The sequence below is a fragment of the Anastrepha ludens genome, chromosome 6, assembly GCF_028408465.1.
Source record: "Anastrepha ludens isolate Willacy chromosome 6, idAnaLude1.1, whole genome shotgun sequence".
In the NCBI taxonomy this organism is placed as follows: Eukaryota; Metazoa; Arthropoda; class Insecta; order Diptera; family Tephritidae; genus Anastrepha; species Anastrepha ludens.
In genome coordinates, this window is record NC_071502.1 from 68,045,728 (window position 1) to 68,065,496 (window position 19,769).

General features: G+C 34.8%; 1 protein-coding gene across 6 annotated transcripts in view; it reads left to right on the forward strand.

Annotated features, from left to right (window-relative positions):
• Positions 1 to 19,769, forward strand: part of LOC128865776 (uncharacterized) — a 176,229-nt gene that overhangs the window by 95,528 nt on the left and 60,932 nt on the right. For all 6 annotated transcript variants that reach the window (XM_054106116.1, XM_054106117.1, XM_054106115.1 and 3 more), the window contains exon 4: positions 12,850 to 13,007. In XM_054106116.1, the coding sequence (XP_053962091.1) occupies positions 12,850 to 13,007 (158 nt within the window). The remainder of the gene's footprint in view (positions 1 to 12,849; positions 13,008 to 19,769) is intronic.

The window sequence follows — 19,769 nt, forward strand, 5'->3', positions numbered from 1 at the left end:
ACAAATATTCAAAAGTAAACAAAAAGCTAAATGATTGTAGTAAATATTTGTAATTAATTGCATTTGATTAGATATTAATGGCATCTGCTCATCATTAGCGGCCGCTCAAATTTCGTGTAGGCGCCTGCGCTATCCGGCGTTGGGCAGCAGCAGGCGCTGAAGTGGAGAATGGTGGTTTAAGAATGCCACTTTTGTTTTCATTGTTGCATTTTTATTGTCATTGCTCAACCGTTATAAAAGAAGTTTTAATTACGGATTGATTACTTTCGATTCACAGATTGTGTTTAAATTGAGATATTCTATTTAGGGTGATGGCACCTCTGCTGTATACTTATACTACTTAAGAAGCTGAAGTGATGAAAGCGGAAGACAGCGGAAGGCGTTTCCGTCGTAATAAACGGTATATACCTTTCAACACTCAGCTCTCCCTTCACTCAATCGCTAACCCTTTCTCTACCATTGGGAGCATACGTCACATGGAAAATTAAAACAAAGTGCGTGTAGCGTAGTACACATAACAGAAGTGAAACTTTCAAGGCAGACAAAGAATGAGGGAGAGACCCGAGAGAAAATGAGAGAGAGAGAGAGAAAGAATATATATCTAAATGAATTCGCAACATTTGCAGAGAATACAAATAGACAAAATTTACAAAAAACGGAGAAGGGTCGACCGGGGTAGGTAAACGCCGGATACAAACCATGACAACAACGCGCACTACTCCGAGCGTTTATCATCCGCGCAACCGCCGCGATTCTAAGACCGCAGCAACGGTACAAATTACCGCAAGGCAATACCAATAAATCCGACGCCGGAATGGATAGCTCTTTATAGTACGCACAAGCACTAGCCAGGAAACGGAAATAAGCGCAAAAAAGTAGGCACCAAAAAAAAGACCCAAAAAAACACCTCAAACAGTAGGCACCAAGAAAATATAACGCCAAAAAATAGGCACTAGAAATATATTTCCTACAAGTTTGCACAAATAAACAAGCGCCAAAAAGTAGGCAGTGTTATTTCTCACTAGAAATTAGAAAACCACAAGGAAAACTCAGGAAATAGGCTAAAGTGTATCTAAGATATATGTATAGCTCTCTCTCTCCTTTTCCTCTACGTTATATCTTTTTTCTATCTCGCGGAAAGAAAATGCTCAAAACGTTGCATGGCCTTGAAATTTTACTCGCCATTTTCACTTCAAAAATTGTCAAAAATACAATTCACATTTAATTTAAATAAGAAAACCATCCACAGGAATATTCTTAATTTCTTTCGGATTTGTTTGATCTCGATGAAAGTCGTGCAGTCGTATCTTTACCAAGCCAATACAGTTGCTAAAGATATACTCTCTAGTTTCATTATCCTCCAGGCAGATTCATTCCCAATGTAAATTTTTGAGAGATGGTAATTTAAGTAATAGTGACATGTCAGAAAACTTACCATTTACCTGATGCCTACTTTATGAGGGGAAGGCGAAATTGTTGCGAATACAAAAATCAGTTTAAACTAGCTGCTTATAGAACAGTAATGAAAGGGTTAATGCCTGGGTTATCCTGAGTTAATTAGAAAACTAAGTATAAACGTCACGAAGACTAATTCACTGGGAAATGGAGCAATGTAAGATTTAAACTCGAACCAGTCTTATACACAGTCTATATACTGAACGATATGAAGTGTTACCTATTCAAAACACCATAACTTTTTTGTGTGAAATTAGTTTTTATTGATTTCAAAAACAAACTTGTTCAAAATTGATTACAATTTTAACATATATTCACTTTAGCTCGATATGACCACCTTCTGCCTTGACCATAGCTTTCAAACGGTAAAAAACTGAGTTGCATGCTGTACGAATGAGATCTTGAGGTATTTTGGTCCATTCTCGTATAATCGCTTTTTTCAGCGCATCCACACTGGCATATTTTTTAGTCCTCACCTTGCTCTCCAAAATGGACCAGATGGAATATTCCATCGAATTTGCGTCTGGCGAACTCGAAAGCCATTGTGTGGATGAAATATGCATTTTGAAACTAAATAAGCTGAACACTTAATTTATTTATTTTTGTTTATTCTATTTCTTACTCACTTTACCAATACAACTTCTGAGCTTCCTATGATAACGATACATTTTAGCATGTTTGAAACATCTTTGTAACTATATGAGTATGTATGTCAGCTCTTTAGTTAGTAGTGAACCCACGCAACAAACTTCATATTTTTCAGATTGTTAAAAATAATGCTCAAAAAGATCCACACGTGTAAGGAATATTGGGGTCAAGTATTCCACAAAAATATAAGATATTAAATTTTATTAGAGACCCTTGAAGACAATATTAATGTCAAGTGTAACTTTATACGATATTATTTCAAATTAGGAAGCCTTCAAACCACTTTAAAAAAACGTTGTGACATTTACGAACAAAACAGAAGTTGATCCAATATTCTACAACTCTCCCTATTTCATCACTGATATGCCACGTTCTTGTCTGGATACTTGCCCGGATTCTGGGTTTTCTTGCTGATTGTTAACCCAAAAACGGTTAGTTGGTTATGCCTAGAATCATACACCTTTATTAGACTCGCGAACATAGGTAAAAGAAAAGTTAGTGAAAGAGCTGGAAAACCAGCTGAACCTAACTGAAGTATTGAAGTGCCAAGCGCCTAACAGATAATTATAATGTCCCACCAACTACACCAACAAGCAGATAAGGCATGGCACTTAACGGACAGCTGCAGATTCGCAAAGGCCATGTGGAAGTCGTGCGCCAGTACGCTCACTGAACTTCTTCAATCCCTTAAAAAAGATGGTTCAATTCTTCCAGTGGAATTGCTGACCGTCACGCGTCTTCAAATTTGGTCAAACAAAAAACAAGCAATTCAAGAAAATCGTGATTGGGGAGACACAGCCAAAGCGGCTAACACTTAAGCTTAGATTATAAGTACAAATACAATTTTTTTTTAATTACTACACTAAATTTGCGATATAGATTTCAAATTACTTTCGATTCTCGTGCTTCTCCAAGTTCTGCTTTCCTCTTTGCAATTCTTAATATTTACTGCTATATGCAAAATTCCATCTATCATCACCTATTGCATATGCGCTTAAACTCTAAGCAACCTTTATCTACATGCTAAATTTAGTATAATAGATGCATAACGGTAAATACTAGGTGATTTTTTTCGGAATCATTAATACAGTACAAATAAGTGCCCGTTACCACAACAAGTTTCACAAACAAGTTCCTATTTGAATTGCATGGAGGTGAGGGCAACAGCAGGTGATGAAATGAAGGGAACATTTAATGAAATTGAACGTCTAAAAATTCTACAAGAATGTCACTCCGTAGAAGCGTGAACGTTCAAAACTTGTTTGCATGTTTGATTTGTTTTCTTTTTTTCTTTGTTCGTTTCTTTTGATTTTATTTCAATTTATAAAGAAAAATGAGCGACCAGGTATTACGTGCAAAAAATGTAGTCAGGGTTAAAAAGACAATAAAAATAAAAACTTGCTAAAAATATAAAAGGGAGAGTTAAGCTGATATTATGTAAATGGCGTGTAAGCTAATTAATGTTTTTCAATTTGTGTCTGGAAATATGCGGGAATATGCTTTTTGAGATATTGACTTTGCTCGGAATTTTTTTATATGAAAGAAAACATGTGGTAGTATGAACTTTATTTTCATAAAATATCTTTGGATTTTTCCAATGAATATTTTTATTTACAATTATAGGCAAATTTTAAGTGTATGTACATGCAAATATTTATTACACAATCAAATATTAATAAAATGATAGAAATGTCTCTTTTAGCTGTGAACGATAAATAGCACCAACCAAACAACCAACTGCTATCGAACACAATCAAACTTCCACTAATTCTATCAACCTGCACGAACGCGAGGAACAAAAATACTAAAGCAACGTATACACGCTGCCTTTTTGTATCAACAATCCCTACGACCAGCACACACGCTGCGATTGTTGTATCAACGCGTTGTACAGTGCGTACATTCAATTACAAGCAATGTCCCACAAATCGTTAAATAACAAATAAATTTTCAATACTTATTAATAAGTCCCTGTGATCTAGTTAATCAAGGTAATCTATAGGGAAGTGAAAAGCTTACAGATTTTTTGACTTAGTGCAACTTTCTATTTTACATAATTTTATTTACCCCTTAAACGAATCATGTTTGATTGTTTGAAAGTGCAGAATATTAAAATTAGACTTAAGCCACCTCGACCGATGCAAATGTCTAATTTTATTAACACGCACCGGATGTAAGTTATTTTATTTTATTTTATTTTATTTTTTTGGGAAAAATGCGGTTCTCAGATATTATGAAAGTTTTCAAAACACTCATTTCAGTGCATAGCATAGTTATTATTTAAAGATTAAAATATTCACACATTTCTTCCAGGGAAATGAGCAAACTATGAAGAAATACTAGCAACTAAACAACATTGTTTGATTATATTTACCTATAAAACTACTTCACCAAATATTCACATAAATATAAGATTGCTATGGGACACAAGCAGGCCCATAGGCCGTTGTGATGCTCCGTGGGGAACTTCTCCATATCTCTATAAAATCAGTGTGAACTTTTCAAAAATTTTAAAAGATCACTGATTTCTACAGTACTGAGATCTTCCAAATGGGCTTAGCAGAGATTCTGTGCGTTTAGCTTTGCGAGTCGGTCACAATTGTCCGCCGATTCTTTACTTTCATTTGCTGCTCTTATAATTCTCTCAAAAGTGAATAGCTTACCTATGTAGTTGTCTTCAGTCAACTTGATGTCAAGTCTTGATAGTTAATTGGCCTTGCAATTAGATCCCCTCAATATCGCAATGGCCAGAAATCCATGTTACCATGTCGGATTTTATCGCCGACTGAATATCAGTGAAAATGTAGATATCATCTTCAGGTATGGCATCACATTCACCAGTGTCACAATTTTTCTTATTGCCATCAGTTCAGCCTGAAAGACACCGTAGTAATCGAGAAGCAGAATATTAAAAGAGATTCCCAGATAAATGCAAGGATGGACTCACCCGGACTTACATCGTCCCGGTTCCACTATTCCCTGAAGGGTCCTGAAAGTTATAATGCCAATTGTAAGCGGAAGCTCCGAAATAAAGTTTAAAAGTAGTTTCTAGACTACCTTAAAGAGGGCCACATCATTATATATTAACTACAAAGGGAGGTCAAAATGGTAGTGGAATGAGGAATGGTTAATCATAGACTTTAATTTAAAAATACAGCCGACTTCAATTCATCATAAGCAGTAAATTTTTGATTTGAAGCTTTTTTACTGTTTTGCAAATAAATAATACTATTAGGCAGCTAAATCTCAACTATAGGAATGATGGTTAAGTGCTTCAAAGTCACATTTAGCTGCGGCAACCCTCCCAACGTGAGCCTTGTGGACGGTTGATTCATGGTACAACAGAAGAATACCCCTTCCATAAGGGGTTTCTAAACATCTAGCCTAAAATTGACCACCATCTTTCCAGTATAATATGGCCCCTTAAATTTCTTAGGTTAGCCTCCACCTTTTTTTATGTCACTGCGCATATTTTGACTTCAGTAACATTTCGGTCTAAAAATTATTTCAGTTCCTGTTCCCTCATATCAAGATGGTCAGAGAAGACGTTTGCGACATATTCTTCTTCTTCAAACATACTCCTTCTTGAACAAATTTTTCGCATTTGAAGACGTGATCTCAATCAGCAGATCTGACCGGTAATTGTATTCATTTGAATATAAGATAGATCATTTATTTCCTGGGCAAGAATTCACGTAAACAGACGGCATTTCTTTAAGAAGTATGTGTGATTTGTTTCATTGCTTAGTGTGGCACTCAACCATTAATTAAACTAAATTTTATAAATAGTTTTCCTTCAGTAGTGCTGTTCCGATATGTACACTTACTCTATATATGTATTCATTGAAAGTCTCAAAAATAATTATGGATGCTACAAAAAAATCGGAGAAAAGTACTCGATAATTACGCATTCTAAAATTCTTAGGACTCTTTGCTTTGCTATATGCTTTTAAATATAAAAACATGCGCTTAAGATCTTATATTTTTCTGGTAGGTTACTCTTAAAGACTGAAATTGCTGCTTCAATAAGATATATCACGAGAATTCGTCAAGATGTTTTTTGTTTTTTTTTTAGTCGTGTAGCAATCTTTTTAATCATTTGGAATGCTTTTCAATGAACAACGGGAACCCTGAAGGGAACATGTTTCGATATATGGTTTAAAGTTATAACAATATCAATGGTTTTACAAAACTATAATTGGCCAAATCGTTTTTCTAGCTCCGATGTACAAGTACTGCCTAACCACTGCATTATGATTCATGCAATTTTAAAACCAAAATTATGAACGAAAATCAAGTACGAATTCTCGGTACCCATCTGAATACGTGCGAGAAGGATTCGAGCATAAAAAGTACTCAGTGCTTTAACAAAGTATACTTACTATTTTCTCGGGGTTGCTCCTTTCTGAACCACACTATTCTACAAACGTACTCGTTTATCTAGCGATACCTCATTCAACTGAAAATGGATTCTTATTGGATCGCCAAATAGCGCTGATTAAAAAAAGTGCACTCTCCCTTCTTTCACACATACATTTTGTGAACTTTTTGAACAGCAAAAGCTTTTTGGAAGAGATGTACGCGAATTCAAAGCAAAGTTGCAGTGTATTGTTAGAGGGTGAATTCTAGAGTTGCGAAAGCCTTCGCCGGGCTCTATCTACTTATATAGCACAGATTCTGCCTCATTATTTTGGTGGATCACAGATACATACAAATTTCATTTCAGTAGGGATCTTAATAATTTAATTTTAAAAATTTCAGAAATCTAGGTCGTTTTTTCAATAACTTTTCCAACAGCCATAAAGCTTGCACTACTTGAAAATAAACAAACCATATGTCGTGGGAGCTTTGGCGAGGGATTGTCTGCGAAGACACCATGCTAGAGTCACTAATGAAGTTGTAGGAGCTATAAAATCGTCGTTGGTTCAAGCTAAGCACATTTCTGCTCGCCTTCTTTTTTATCTAAGTGTAGGGATGTTTTGGAGACATTCACATTACCATATCTGACTTGCGTATTCTCTATTTACCCGTTTCAAAAGCTTAAATTCAAAAGCTATCGCCTACAAATACTTAAAAAAATTAAAAAACATAAAATGCAGTCATAAAACAGTTATATATTACAAATGAAAATTACTTAGACACTTATTGCAACAGCTTACAGCGAATTTTAAGAAAACAGCATCATTAGCAACAAATGAAGAATGGCAAAAAAGCAAAAAATTAAATGCAATATGAGACGAGCCACAGTGCGAATGGCATAAAGTTAGGATTAGTTTAAAACTAGAATTTGCATAAAAGCAAAAATAAAATAAACAAACAACAGCGGTGTTGAAGGCAACATGACAATAAATGTCATCGATGGAACCGCTCAACAGGCGCCAAATTGATTTCTACACTAACAGCATGCAGACAATTAAAGAACTGAAAGCCACGAAGTACATCCAAATACTACATATAAAATTGTTTATGCGCAGCTTGTACTTAATATGTAGTTACTAAGTAGAAAAAAAAACCAAACAAAAGCCAAAAATAATACCCAAATGATTACTGTTGTTGAGGGCAACGGAAGTGCGGTTAAGACACTCAAGAGGACAAACAAGCGCTTAAACTGCAAAACAGAAACAAAATATTTAACTCAACTACTAAGTAAGTAAAAATACTGGAAAAGAAGGTCAGCAGGTTCAGGCGTTCAAGCAGAAAAAATGAAAAATGAAATCGAAATTGAAATTTTTAAGCAGGCCTAAAGCGGGCAGTAGAAAACCAAGAAGCAGCAAAAGACTCACAACAACCAAATCAACAGCTACATAAGAAGTGTGTACAGAAGCGCATACATACCTCTATATATAGTACAAACACATACCAGTGCACGAAAAAAGCACTTATATTTTTATAGTACAAGTTTTACTGTTGCTTTCAGCGCGAAGCAAATGTTATGAGTAAAAAAGGCAGCGTCAAACGAAAATGAAAATCCGCAGAAACCTGCTGCTGCTTTTACAATGAACACAACAAACTAATAAGAATAACAACAGCTTACAGAATCACAACAATAAGAAGTTAAAAACCACAAAACAAAAAAAACATTCGAGAAAAAAGCGGTCATAACAAGAAAAACGGCATATTTCCATAGAAGGCTCTTCGAAGGCGGCTAGCTGCAGCTCAAAATCGCTTGGTTGGGCTTTACTTTACTAGAAACGCTGTTGCTGGCTCATGGCTCATCTTCAGTTCATAAAAATCAAAAGTGGTTTTGTTTTCGATTTCAAGTTTCGCTAACAAATAGCTGAACCCAAAGCAAAAACAAAAACAATAGCAGTAGCAGATTGCAAGATTATTATTTCTTTAATGTTTGGTGTTGATGTGAATGTTGGTGGCGACCTGTGCTTACACGAGCAACAACACTTGTTTAGTTGCGTCGCACAGTAAGATTTTTTCTAATAAAATGAAATTTAATCCATGTCTTTATGTCTAATAGACAAAACGAAAAGAAAAAAAAATTGAAAAATCTAAATTTTTATTAAAAAAAATAATTCGTTTAATATTATAAGCAACCACATTAAGCATATTTTTTTCTCTACTTCTGTTGATACAAAATTATTTGAAAAGGTTAACAAGTTTTTTCAGTTGATTTATTAGCATTCCTCATAACTTAACAACGAATGTTGCTATGCCACAAAAAATACCGATACAACACCAATGAGGCAAGGAGGGTAGTAGAGTATGAGAAACAAAATAAAAACGTTCAAACTGCCAAATGAATATGTAGATAATCAAATAGTAAAGGCGAGCAGAGCAAGTGCTACGCTGGCGCTGATGATTGCTGAGAACGATGGCGGTACTTATATTGCATATGTATGTATGTATGTACATATTAGCCAGACTTACAAGCCAGGAGCCCGCTACAGCTACTGATACTTATGTTTATGAGCTCAGATCAATTATACTATTTAACTGCTGAATTATGATATTAAAGCGGATTGGTTGTTGTACAATGCTAGCAACTTGGCAACAGCTTACAAGCCTTAACTGTGGAATAAACCTAGATATTGTAGATATTGTATGAAGTGTATGGACAGAAACAGTACAAAAGTGTTCATGACTGCCGGTGTAACACTTTAAAGTTATTATCAGGCAACAAAATGCGATGGAATTTTCTGGAACAAAAACATACAGTAGCGGACACTGAAAACCGAACACTGCTGCAGCAGCCAATTACAGTTGAATTTTTACAAAATCTAATAGGAATCCAGAACGTGATCAAACTAAAATTTTAAATTTACGTCGTAAAACTACAGATTTCGCGAAATTAGTGGTAAAGTTAGGTTTAGTCAAGTTATAAATTTTTTTCAAAGTAAATTCAACTTCCAAGCAGAAAAAAAATATTGTTTCAAAAAATACTCTAATTGAGTACATTCAAAATCTTCAGAACTCACTTAATAAATAAATTATTTATATTTTTTTGCAATTTTATACCAAAACAGCCAAAGCATATGTACGTATATATATTCATTCCTAAAATAAATATCGACATAAATTCAGGTGTCAAAAATACAATTTTTATGGATTTTTGAATGTGCGTATTTCAGTGCCCGCTGCTGTATGTGGATATTATCCATATGGACTAACGCCGGGTATTTTCTGATATGTTTCACAATAGTATTGAACTATGCTTCTACTGCGTCAAAGATAAAGAAAAGAAAACAAATATATATTTTTCCCCGCTAGACGTCGCTGATGTGAGGTGAAGAAAACCCTTATTTCGAGAACGATGCGATTAGTGACTTCTCCGGAACATTTTGACCCAAACCACTTTCATTTAAAATCCACTAAATTCTAACAGTTAAGCGATATTCCGAGTAAAGCCAGTGCATTGGCCACAGCGTCCCATAGTGGGTTTTTTCAAATAAATTTCTTTTCAGATAGTTAAGTACAAGTTACAAGTATTAACTAAATAAGTCGAACTACTAACATAATATGAGTTTTGTAAATATCTCCAGCGGTACCCGCTAGGTCCAAGCAAACTTCCGTCCTAATCAAGTGTGCTAAAAAACGGCGGCGCCAAATATTAGGAATTCAAATGTTTTCTGCAATACTAGTTTCACGTAATAAGTTCTTCACGATTTCAAAATTGGGAAAAAATGGCGATTTCGCACGCTGAAATTCAGTACATGACAATTTCATGCGAAAAAGATTTGCAGCACATACCTGAATGAAATACAAAAAAAATTATACTTCGCTTGATTTCGGGTCATTTTCGGGATTCTGGGGTAACAAAATAAGATCCCGGAAATTTCGAGATCAGTAAAATTCGGAAATTTACAACTCTAATTTGTACCAAGGAGTCAATCATTCGTGAGTGAGTAGATTCGAATCTCTGTGCATAAAACAGCAAAATTACAGCAAATTGCAAGCAATGGCAAACCTCCGGGTGTAATCTGTCATGAAAAAGACCCTCGTAAAAAACCATTTGCTGCTCGGAGTCAACTTAAAACAGTAGGTCCCTCCATGTGTGGAAAACATCAAGACGCAAGCCACAAATAAGAGGAGGAGCTCGGCCAAACACCTAACAAAAGGGTACGCGCCAATTAATATTATTTTTCCTACGGCTTTTGATCTGGCTAAATGGATTATTCTCAACACTCTGAACATTTTTCTATATTTATGTACTACATAAGTTTATGTGTGCATCAATTGCCTAAGTCTATTCCAAGCAACCATTATGTGAAAAAAATTGTATTACTCTTGCGCGCTACTGCTAGTGTAATAAAATCAAGAAAAATTAATGGCAAATATTTCTGCCAAAAATGTGCTCGCGTAATATGTTTCTAGGCGCGTTCGCAAAAAGCATGCGCCTGCTGCACCTAGAAAATCTTCTTGCTCAGATATGCTTCATTTGGTGCTTTGCTAAAGTGGAACTATGGTAAATGCAGACCGAGGTGAACAAAAAGTGCACAAATGTGAGACAAGTCATCACCAACGTAAATCAGACTCTGTTAAACATTCTGCGCTAACATTTTTTATTTGGCTTTTTATTCGGTTTCTAGGTTTATTATTTATTTGTGGAGGCAGTGCATTTTTTATTTTTTTAACTAACTGGAGAAGGCTTCACAGTTTCTTCTCATTCACGAGGCTAAGCCTAGGTGTAGTTTTTATCCACTTGCCGCTTGTAGCGCAGGTGAGGCTGCTAGAAGTAGATTTGTCAATAGTGGTGAAGTAGGCGAATTTCCCTATAATCTTTTGCACTTAAATGTAGTATGGAATTTAAATTGTGATGAATAAATAGTTAAAATATGCAAAAGCACTCGTATTATAATTTTACATATATTTTCAAAGCAAGAATATTGTTGAAATTAGTAATATCTGAGTAGCTCTCGACTCCATCCATATAAATCCACCTTGGAGCGAAATACAGACTCACAAACCCTCGCGAACATTCTCACAATAGCCCAAACAAATTTATTCGCAATTGGATAAACGACACTATTAAGGTTCGGTGCTTAAGTCATCCGTTTTAGGCAGAGAAGCTCTAGAAGATAAGTCACTTAACAGTTGAAAATTTTACATATCGAATAGTGAAAATTAGTTCCAATTACTTATATAGCATTTCGTAGTCGATAACTAATAACAACAAAGAATTAGCGAAACAGAAATAATTGAAAATTCAAAACGAAAACAGAAACAGAAACAAAAAGAAAAACAGTTCAACCTGATCGACTCTACTAAGAGAAAAAGGTAACAAGAGAAAAAAGAAATGGAACTGAAATGAAATCAGTGCAGCTGAGCATGACGCAAGCGCAAACACCAAGAGCTAAAATGAATGTTCGTATTTTGCTGCTGCAAATACATACCCCTGTGTGCACACATACATGCATAGTGTATCCTACATATATTTTTTATTTTTCCACTTAAAATATTGTTGAAACTAATGCCGTTACCGGCTGCTGCTGCAATCGTTGCGAAAATAAAATAAAAGAAAATTTTCCAGATACGCAAAGTGAATTGTGCAGCAAGACGACGACAACAACAACAGCAAATATCATAACAACAGCAGGAATAGTGTTGCAAACATTGAACAGCTGTAGGCGCTGCCTCAGCTAAGCCAAACGAATGGGCTGGTGGACGATTATCAGTTGGTAATAACGACAGCACAAGCGAATACATAAAACAAACCAAAAAAACATGCAAAGTGCCAACATAAAAAATAAAATGGCAAAATAGTGCAAGTTGGAGCATTTTGGCATGCAATGGCGTTTGATCTCGTTTGCGACGACGACTGCAGACAGCGGCACTTTTTTGTTGTTAATGTAGTCGTTATGCTACAATTTAAACGAACTAGATTTTTTTGTGTGCCTGAGTAAAAGTTAACTTCCACACAAGGCCGTTCACTGCAACAACAAAAACGAAAACAACAACAACAGTGAAGAGCGGCCAAGCGCTGTAAACGCAATGTTCAGTATTCCAGCCTAAGGAGTGGCTTTGTTGCTTTACATCTAGCCCGCGTTGGCACTGGACTGGTGAAGTTTATTTTTCTATCTTCTGTTTTTGTATTTCTTATGGTTTTTGACTACAGCAGGCAATTGAAAATGAAAGTGCGTTTCTTTTTTGCATGATTGAACGCGATAGATTATACAAACTGTTGAGATATGATTTTTTTCTCCTTAGCGGTTGTTAGCCCCTTATTTTATGTTGGTTGGTTAAGTTTGACTATTGTTATTAAATTTTTTAATTTTAAATTCTTCTTCACCTTTTCAGGAGCATATACAAGAAGTTCTAGACAAATGGACACAAATCGATGATGAGATTTGGGCCAAAGTAATTGTCTTCGAACGCAATCGTCGTGTGGCGAAAGCGTACGCGAGAGCACCAGTGCTCACCATAAATGGCTCCGATGATGGTTTTGATGGAATGCGGTAAGTGGAAGAAGCTATTTTGAAGATATTTTTGAACTACATTGTATATTTTTTTAAAAAGCGTGATTCACGAAAGTTTTTAAAAATACATCGATTATTCAACACGTTGGTAGCAAATAGCATGTTTTAAGTTTTCTCAATTAACCGATAACCAGAGCCACCTAAAAATCTATTTTGACCGCTTAAAATATTCCATTAAATCCTAAATATGGCATATGCTCCAAAAATACTTCTGAAATTCTTACAACCCTTAAGATATACTTTTAAATTTTATGATAATTTGATAATTTATTCGCTTCTTATTTAATTTTTTAAATGCAAATATAATTTATTCTCTATCAAAAATTGTACAAATCTAAGTTTTAAATAGAATTTAAAAAAAAATTCGAGCGTGCAAATTTTAAGCCCATTGAGTTTTGGAATATTAAAGTATAAATTTGAAGTCGCTAAGAAACCGCGTCCATATTTTTTTCTCGCAGTCTGAACACGAAATATTAATTTATTGTAAACATGCATAGAATATAGTTTACTTCACAAAATATAGCTCAGATCTTTTTTTTTTTTTTTTCATCAGCTAGAATGCGTGAAAAAAGAATGTGTTCAAACATATTACATTTTGGACTGCTTTTCTAAAAACATTAGAATTCAATTTAAAATATATTCAATTAAAATACAAATGAAATAACCAAGAAACAAAAAAAAAACTACAGAACACAAAACGCAATTAAAAACAATTAAAAACATAGCCGATTTTTATGTTAGCTTTTCACTGGTTGAGAAAATAAGATTATTTGAAAATGTATGCTTTTGGGATTTTTGTGCTTCCATGCGGATAGTGTTAGTTTATAGAGCAAATTTCTATATAATAAAGCAACATTTGAACAATATAATCAGTACATATACCTATGTATATTAAAAATTCAGCAAGAGACAGCGAATCTTTGCAGGCGTCTCGAAATAAAAGCTGTCTTGCCGTGCACATCATAACTCGCAACTGGATCATCTGAAATACGGTTCATTAGGTACGCTTCATGAGGTGTATCTGTGTGGATAGATTTATCCCCTTTTAATCCTTATTTTAATCACCTGAAACAAATAAACTGATTTACGCTAAAAATAAAGAGGCTGATTTGTTAATGTAAGCCTAATAATTAGTATACAATCGAAAAACCACTTAGTGAATTATGTGCAGAAACACTGTCTAAAATATCAAAACGGTTGGTTCAGTAGATTTTCAAGAAACTCTTTAATGTCTAGCACGTATAGAAACTCGGTCTGGAGCAACAGACGTTCAATACTCATAACTTCGTCAATTTTACTCCGATCGACTCGAGTTTATGAATATGTAATTAAAAAAACTATTAAAAAAAATGTAAATACCTAGGGTTCACCAGTTTTCACTTCAGTTGTCAAAGAAGTTATTTACACATAAAGGGTCTTTCAAAAGTGAGGCCCAGATATCAGTAGTAAATAATTCCTAGGCGATGCGTTTGTATGTCACCCTTTCGCAATTGTCAAGTAGAAAAATTATTAAATTAAAATTAAAATTATTGAAAATTTTTATGAAACTGGTAGGTCTTTAAGAACAACAAATCGCAAAATTTCGGGTTTTTGGTGAAAATAATCGTTCGAATGAGTCGAAAATTCAAGCGTTGGTGAAAATTTTCAGGAAACTGGTTCTGTAGAGGATAGAAAGAGGACTAGTCTAGCAGACCAAAAACTGGACGATCTGTTAAGAATATTGCTGCTGTAGCGCAAAGTGTTTCTGAACAAACTTCAATTAGGCATTCGTGAATCAACTGTTTGGCAATTTTCACATATAATTGTTAAGAGCCATATTTTGAGTAAAAATAGTGAAACCTAAAATAATCTAAAATTTTACATACTTTATTTTCAAACAACATCTCGGCGCGTCTTTTGAAAGACCCCTTTCATTGTGATTACAATTTCTTATTTCTAAGGAACTGAGAAATATTCCATTAATAAAAACAAAAAAGTCAAAATGAATTGTGAAATGGAAGAAACCACCTTTATTTAACCTCTACCAAGAAAATTAATATGTTTTCTGCAACAAAATAAGCTCGAAGTGATTAAATTCTGCTGCGGTATAATTCGACTCTAAGCAAACTTGATCACTATGCTAATTCGACCAGATTTTATTAGCTTTCAATAAATGAAAGAGACTGTGTGAGTTTTGAGAGAATTAATTATGATTTAATAATCGTAAAAGATAGAACTGGTGAATTTAAAAGCAAGCAAAGGCACAATGAGTGTAATAGTTTTTACAAATATTTCGATGATGATCATACTAACTGATTCTAACTAGAATATAAAGTCTAGAAGGAAAAGGTGTTGAATATGAGCATTTGAAGAATGGTAATTTCTAGTAAGCTAATTTATGGAAATAGAAATGTATGCACAAGTTTGCAGATATATACATATATATACTTCTAATGAACGTGATCATATGTGGACGAATTTTTGATCAGCTCCGATACTTTTGGTCATCATACTTTGTAATCATTTTCCCGCGATATTCGCTCATCTAAAACCAATCATGACTGCTTACTTATGTGTTTGGGAATTGAGGGGAAGAGCTTATATTTAATTGTTTCCAATGCTTTATATTTCTGGACCAAACGAACATTGTTCGAATACCAAAATTCAATGCAGTAAATGCAACAATTTGTTTGTTGTTGATTTTTTGGTTAGCCCAAATAAAAATTTATTTTGCCAAAAGTTTGCGGCCTACCAGATAAGATATAATTGTCTCCCGCCACCATTCATTAATTATGATGAGGCCCCTAAGGGAATCTCACCTTCGCGTAACACCGCGCTCCACAGTGCGGCCGATTCCCAAAAAGCTGGCCAGAAGTCGAAAAAAAAAGTTTCTAGATAGAGTTTTTTTGTCTTTGAGTTGGCTACAGTAATGCCTTGAGTAGTGAAAACCGTTCATAGCAACGTCCTGTACCCTAAGTATCCTCTGTATTTTCAGTCGCAACGTGGCCTTCGTTTGAGCATCGTATTACTGTCGATGAATAGTGAAAGTTGTACACATTTGAAAGATTTTGTAATGGAGTAAATTGAACAAAACCAAATGGAATCATCTTCGGAAGGTTAGTAAAATACGAGAAATCTTTAGTACATATCAATACCTCGACACAAAATTTTTAGCTGCAGCAATACGTAGATACATTTTTTGCAATTTTTTTTATAAAATTTGAGTTTTCAAACTGTATAGTAATACAACGCCGTCATATGCTGCTTTGAAACCTATTAAAGGTTACTCAAAAAAGTAATGGTTACTGAATAAAACAAAATTCAGCTGCTACCACTTGCTACCTTGCGTCCCCGAAAACATATAAATTTACATGCATCTTGATTATGTTCTTGAATATACGCTATTTCACGTGAGGGGGTGGCCAATAGGGGTGGAAGGGGATGGATTTTCAAAATTTTAAGATCAAATTCGTAATCAGCGACCCCGAAAACATATAAATTAACATGCATCTTGATTATGTTCTAGAATATACGCTATTTCACGTGACGGGGTGGCCAATAGGGGTGGAAGGGGGGGATTTTCAAAATTTTAAGATCAAATTCGTAATCAGCGACCCCGACAACCCCCGAGTAAGAAATTTTGAATTAATTACTAAATTTTTTGAGTTTTGGCCAGCTTTTCGGGAATCGGCCGCACTGTGCGCTCTCCTAGGTAGACATACCCATATCTATATTCATATGACATAATGCTAATGCCTCATCAAAACCAGTATCTTCTGATTCGCACAATTATTTCAGAGGCGTATACTTCTAGCTATAATCCCTAATTTCCCCGAGTTTCCTAATAAGCCAAATTGAATTTGGAGCCTTGCTTCTAGACACTTTTCATATTTCGCTATAGATATTATTTATTAATTAATTTTTAATGCTAATTATGTGCATATTGTGTATTTATACACGTATACAATTGTGCTCTTATGTTATACATTCGAATTAGTTTATTCTGCTTTTTTGAAAGCAAAAAAACATCTGTTAGTAAATTTTAAGTACTTGCTAGACTGGTTTTCGGATTCGATTTCATAATACCAACTAAACAAGTCATGGCAGTCATATGAAGTTGACGTCAATGCAAATAACTTGTACAACATTTAAGCATACACGCGTGCTTATATTTACGTACCAGTAAATATTGATATACTGCATACATTACAGATACATATATTTACATACATGCATACGTATGTACCGAATATCCAAATACCAAACTTGTATCACATATCTATGGAAAATATGGTTGAGGAATTCATACTTGACATCAAAATAACTTAAGCTAAAAGTTTGTTTTTAAAAGGCCATAAATAGCGTTTCACTAGTTTTTACTTTATTCGAAAAATATAGCTTCTCATTAACATAATTGAAAGGGCTTTGTCGGCAAACCTTGTGGTTGCCCATTCTACCAACCCAATATTTCTGATAGTTTTGGCTCCTTTTCCAGCAATGCCAAAATATATTGTGTTTAAGTGTCTTAATCGTTTCTGAATTCTAGCTCCGTAGAGACCAACTTGTAGCCCCAAAACTACTGATTACGCGATTGTCTAACTTTATGCACGAAATACCGATGGTTGGATGGTAACTGGCATTTTGTTATGTCGCTGAAATTGATAAATTGAGAACTCGCACCCAACCAATTCTATAATTCACTGTCAAAAAACCAAAAAATAGTTAGATTTGTCATTTAAAGCTCTTCACTTTCATATTCGAGTGAGGTTAGGTTAGGCCAAATGGTTGCCCGAGGAGAGCCCGCTTGGGCGAGCAAGCAAATTCGTGTTGTAATACCAAAATAGTCCTAAAATAGTCCAATATTGTCACTGCTGCGACCGCTCTAGCCGCAAGTGTTGGCTACAAATTGGAAGTGCACGGATTCAAAACAATAGGCATGAAACACCAAATGATAGAACAAGTTTTTTCTAATAGCGGCCACCCCTCGGCAGGTAATGGCAAATATCCAAGTGTATTTCTGACATGAAAAAGCTTCTCATAAAAACCATGAGCGTTCGGTGTCAGCTTAAAACTGTAGGTACATCCACTTGCAGGTCCCGCCAAATACCAAATAAAAGGTGTAAGTGCCAATTATACATGTCTATATCTATATATATTATATACTATAAGTTATATATTATTTACATATCTGCTCCAAAAATTATACCAAACCATCACATACTCAGACTGCATAGGTTACTCTATAACTATTCGTGGTTTTTCCGAACTCCAAATGTGGCAATTTGGTCTGCTTCCGTAAGCGCTAACATTGAAAAAAATAGTTCTTTGGACAAAACCGACGATATTTTCCAGCTGCTCCAATACCCACACAGATCGACAATAGAATAGGAAATCGTTGAAAATAAAATCGCAATCCATTAACAGTAAGCAAATTTTTAATTATTTCTCTGAAGGAGAAATAGTTCCATGACACCAAAAATAATAGTTCCAGGCCAGCACTATGAGAGGATTCTGAACACTTCTCAGCAATTTTTGGTGTATTTTCCCCTACGAAAAATTAGTTTTCCCAGGCAACCGCTCAAATGGAAGTCAGATTCGTGCGTGAAGATGATTTTTTCCACTAAAGCATAATGTGATGAATTTCAAATATTTTTACAGTTCTCCTATGAAACCGAAATGTTATATTTGGTATTGTACTTATAATCTGCCAAAAGGCGCAAACGAACTCTGACAGCTGTCAAAAGTAATGAAACTCAGAAGGAAGTTAAACTAGACAAACTCTGTACTTTCTATCTATTGCAAACTTAACTTCTGAAATCTCATGCAGGAATATTGGAAATAAAATATTGAATGCAATGAAGAAGATCACCATTTATCTATTTAACAACAAAAGGCGCTGAATTCAGGGAGATAGTTTTACCAAAATTTTACCGATGTCCATCTATGCACAGTTCGCAATTCATTAAAAAACAAAAAATGAAATAGTAAGCATCCATCGCCGCTTCTGTCCACACCAAAATACACTCAGTAAAATTTATTTAAAAAATTATTAAAAAAACAAAAAAAAAAAGCTAAAAACAAATTACAAATATGGAGATGGTAAAACATTAAAAAACCACTAAACAGCTTTATCGCCCTTGACCTACAAGTAGTACACCGAACGAAAATAAAAAAGTTTGAAATGAAATATCAAACTGCAAATGGGCAGCTGTAATTTGCCGATTGAGGTTTCCCTTAATTCTGAATGTTTATTGCTACTTGTATTTATTCGTTTCATCATTTCATGTCTTTTTAATCTCCTATTTATGGTTTCATTTGAATTTTCTGGAGCCATTAAATATGCAAGTCAAGTGTGTGTGTGCGTGTGCGGAGTGTTTGCTTGCATATCTGTAATGTTTGCTCTTAAATGGCCACCATTAGTTGTAAGCTCTAATCGACACTTTACACTCACACACACTCACACGTTTGAGCGTTGCTTATCGTCAATCGCTAGGTGCATACTGGACGTGGTCAATGGGCAGCCAATGACTGCATTGCCGGCAATTCATCATTCGCTTGATTGATGCTCCGTCAACAGTGCGCGCATGGAAATAGAATAACCGCAGATGGGCAGCAACAACAAAAAGTGCAAACGTGCGCTAAACACTAGCTGCTCAGTGACAAATGTTAGCCTCGAACAAGGGATTCATTTTACAGTTGGTTTTTTAGGTTGAACAAAAAAACACCTTTTTCTATCCGTAAGTTTTGTAATTTTGTTGTTTT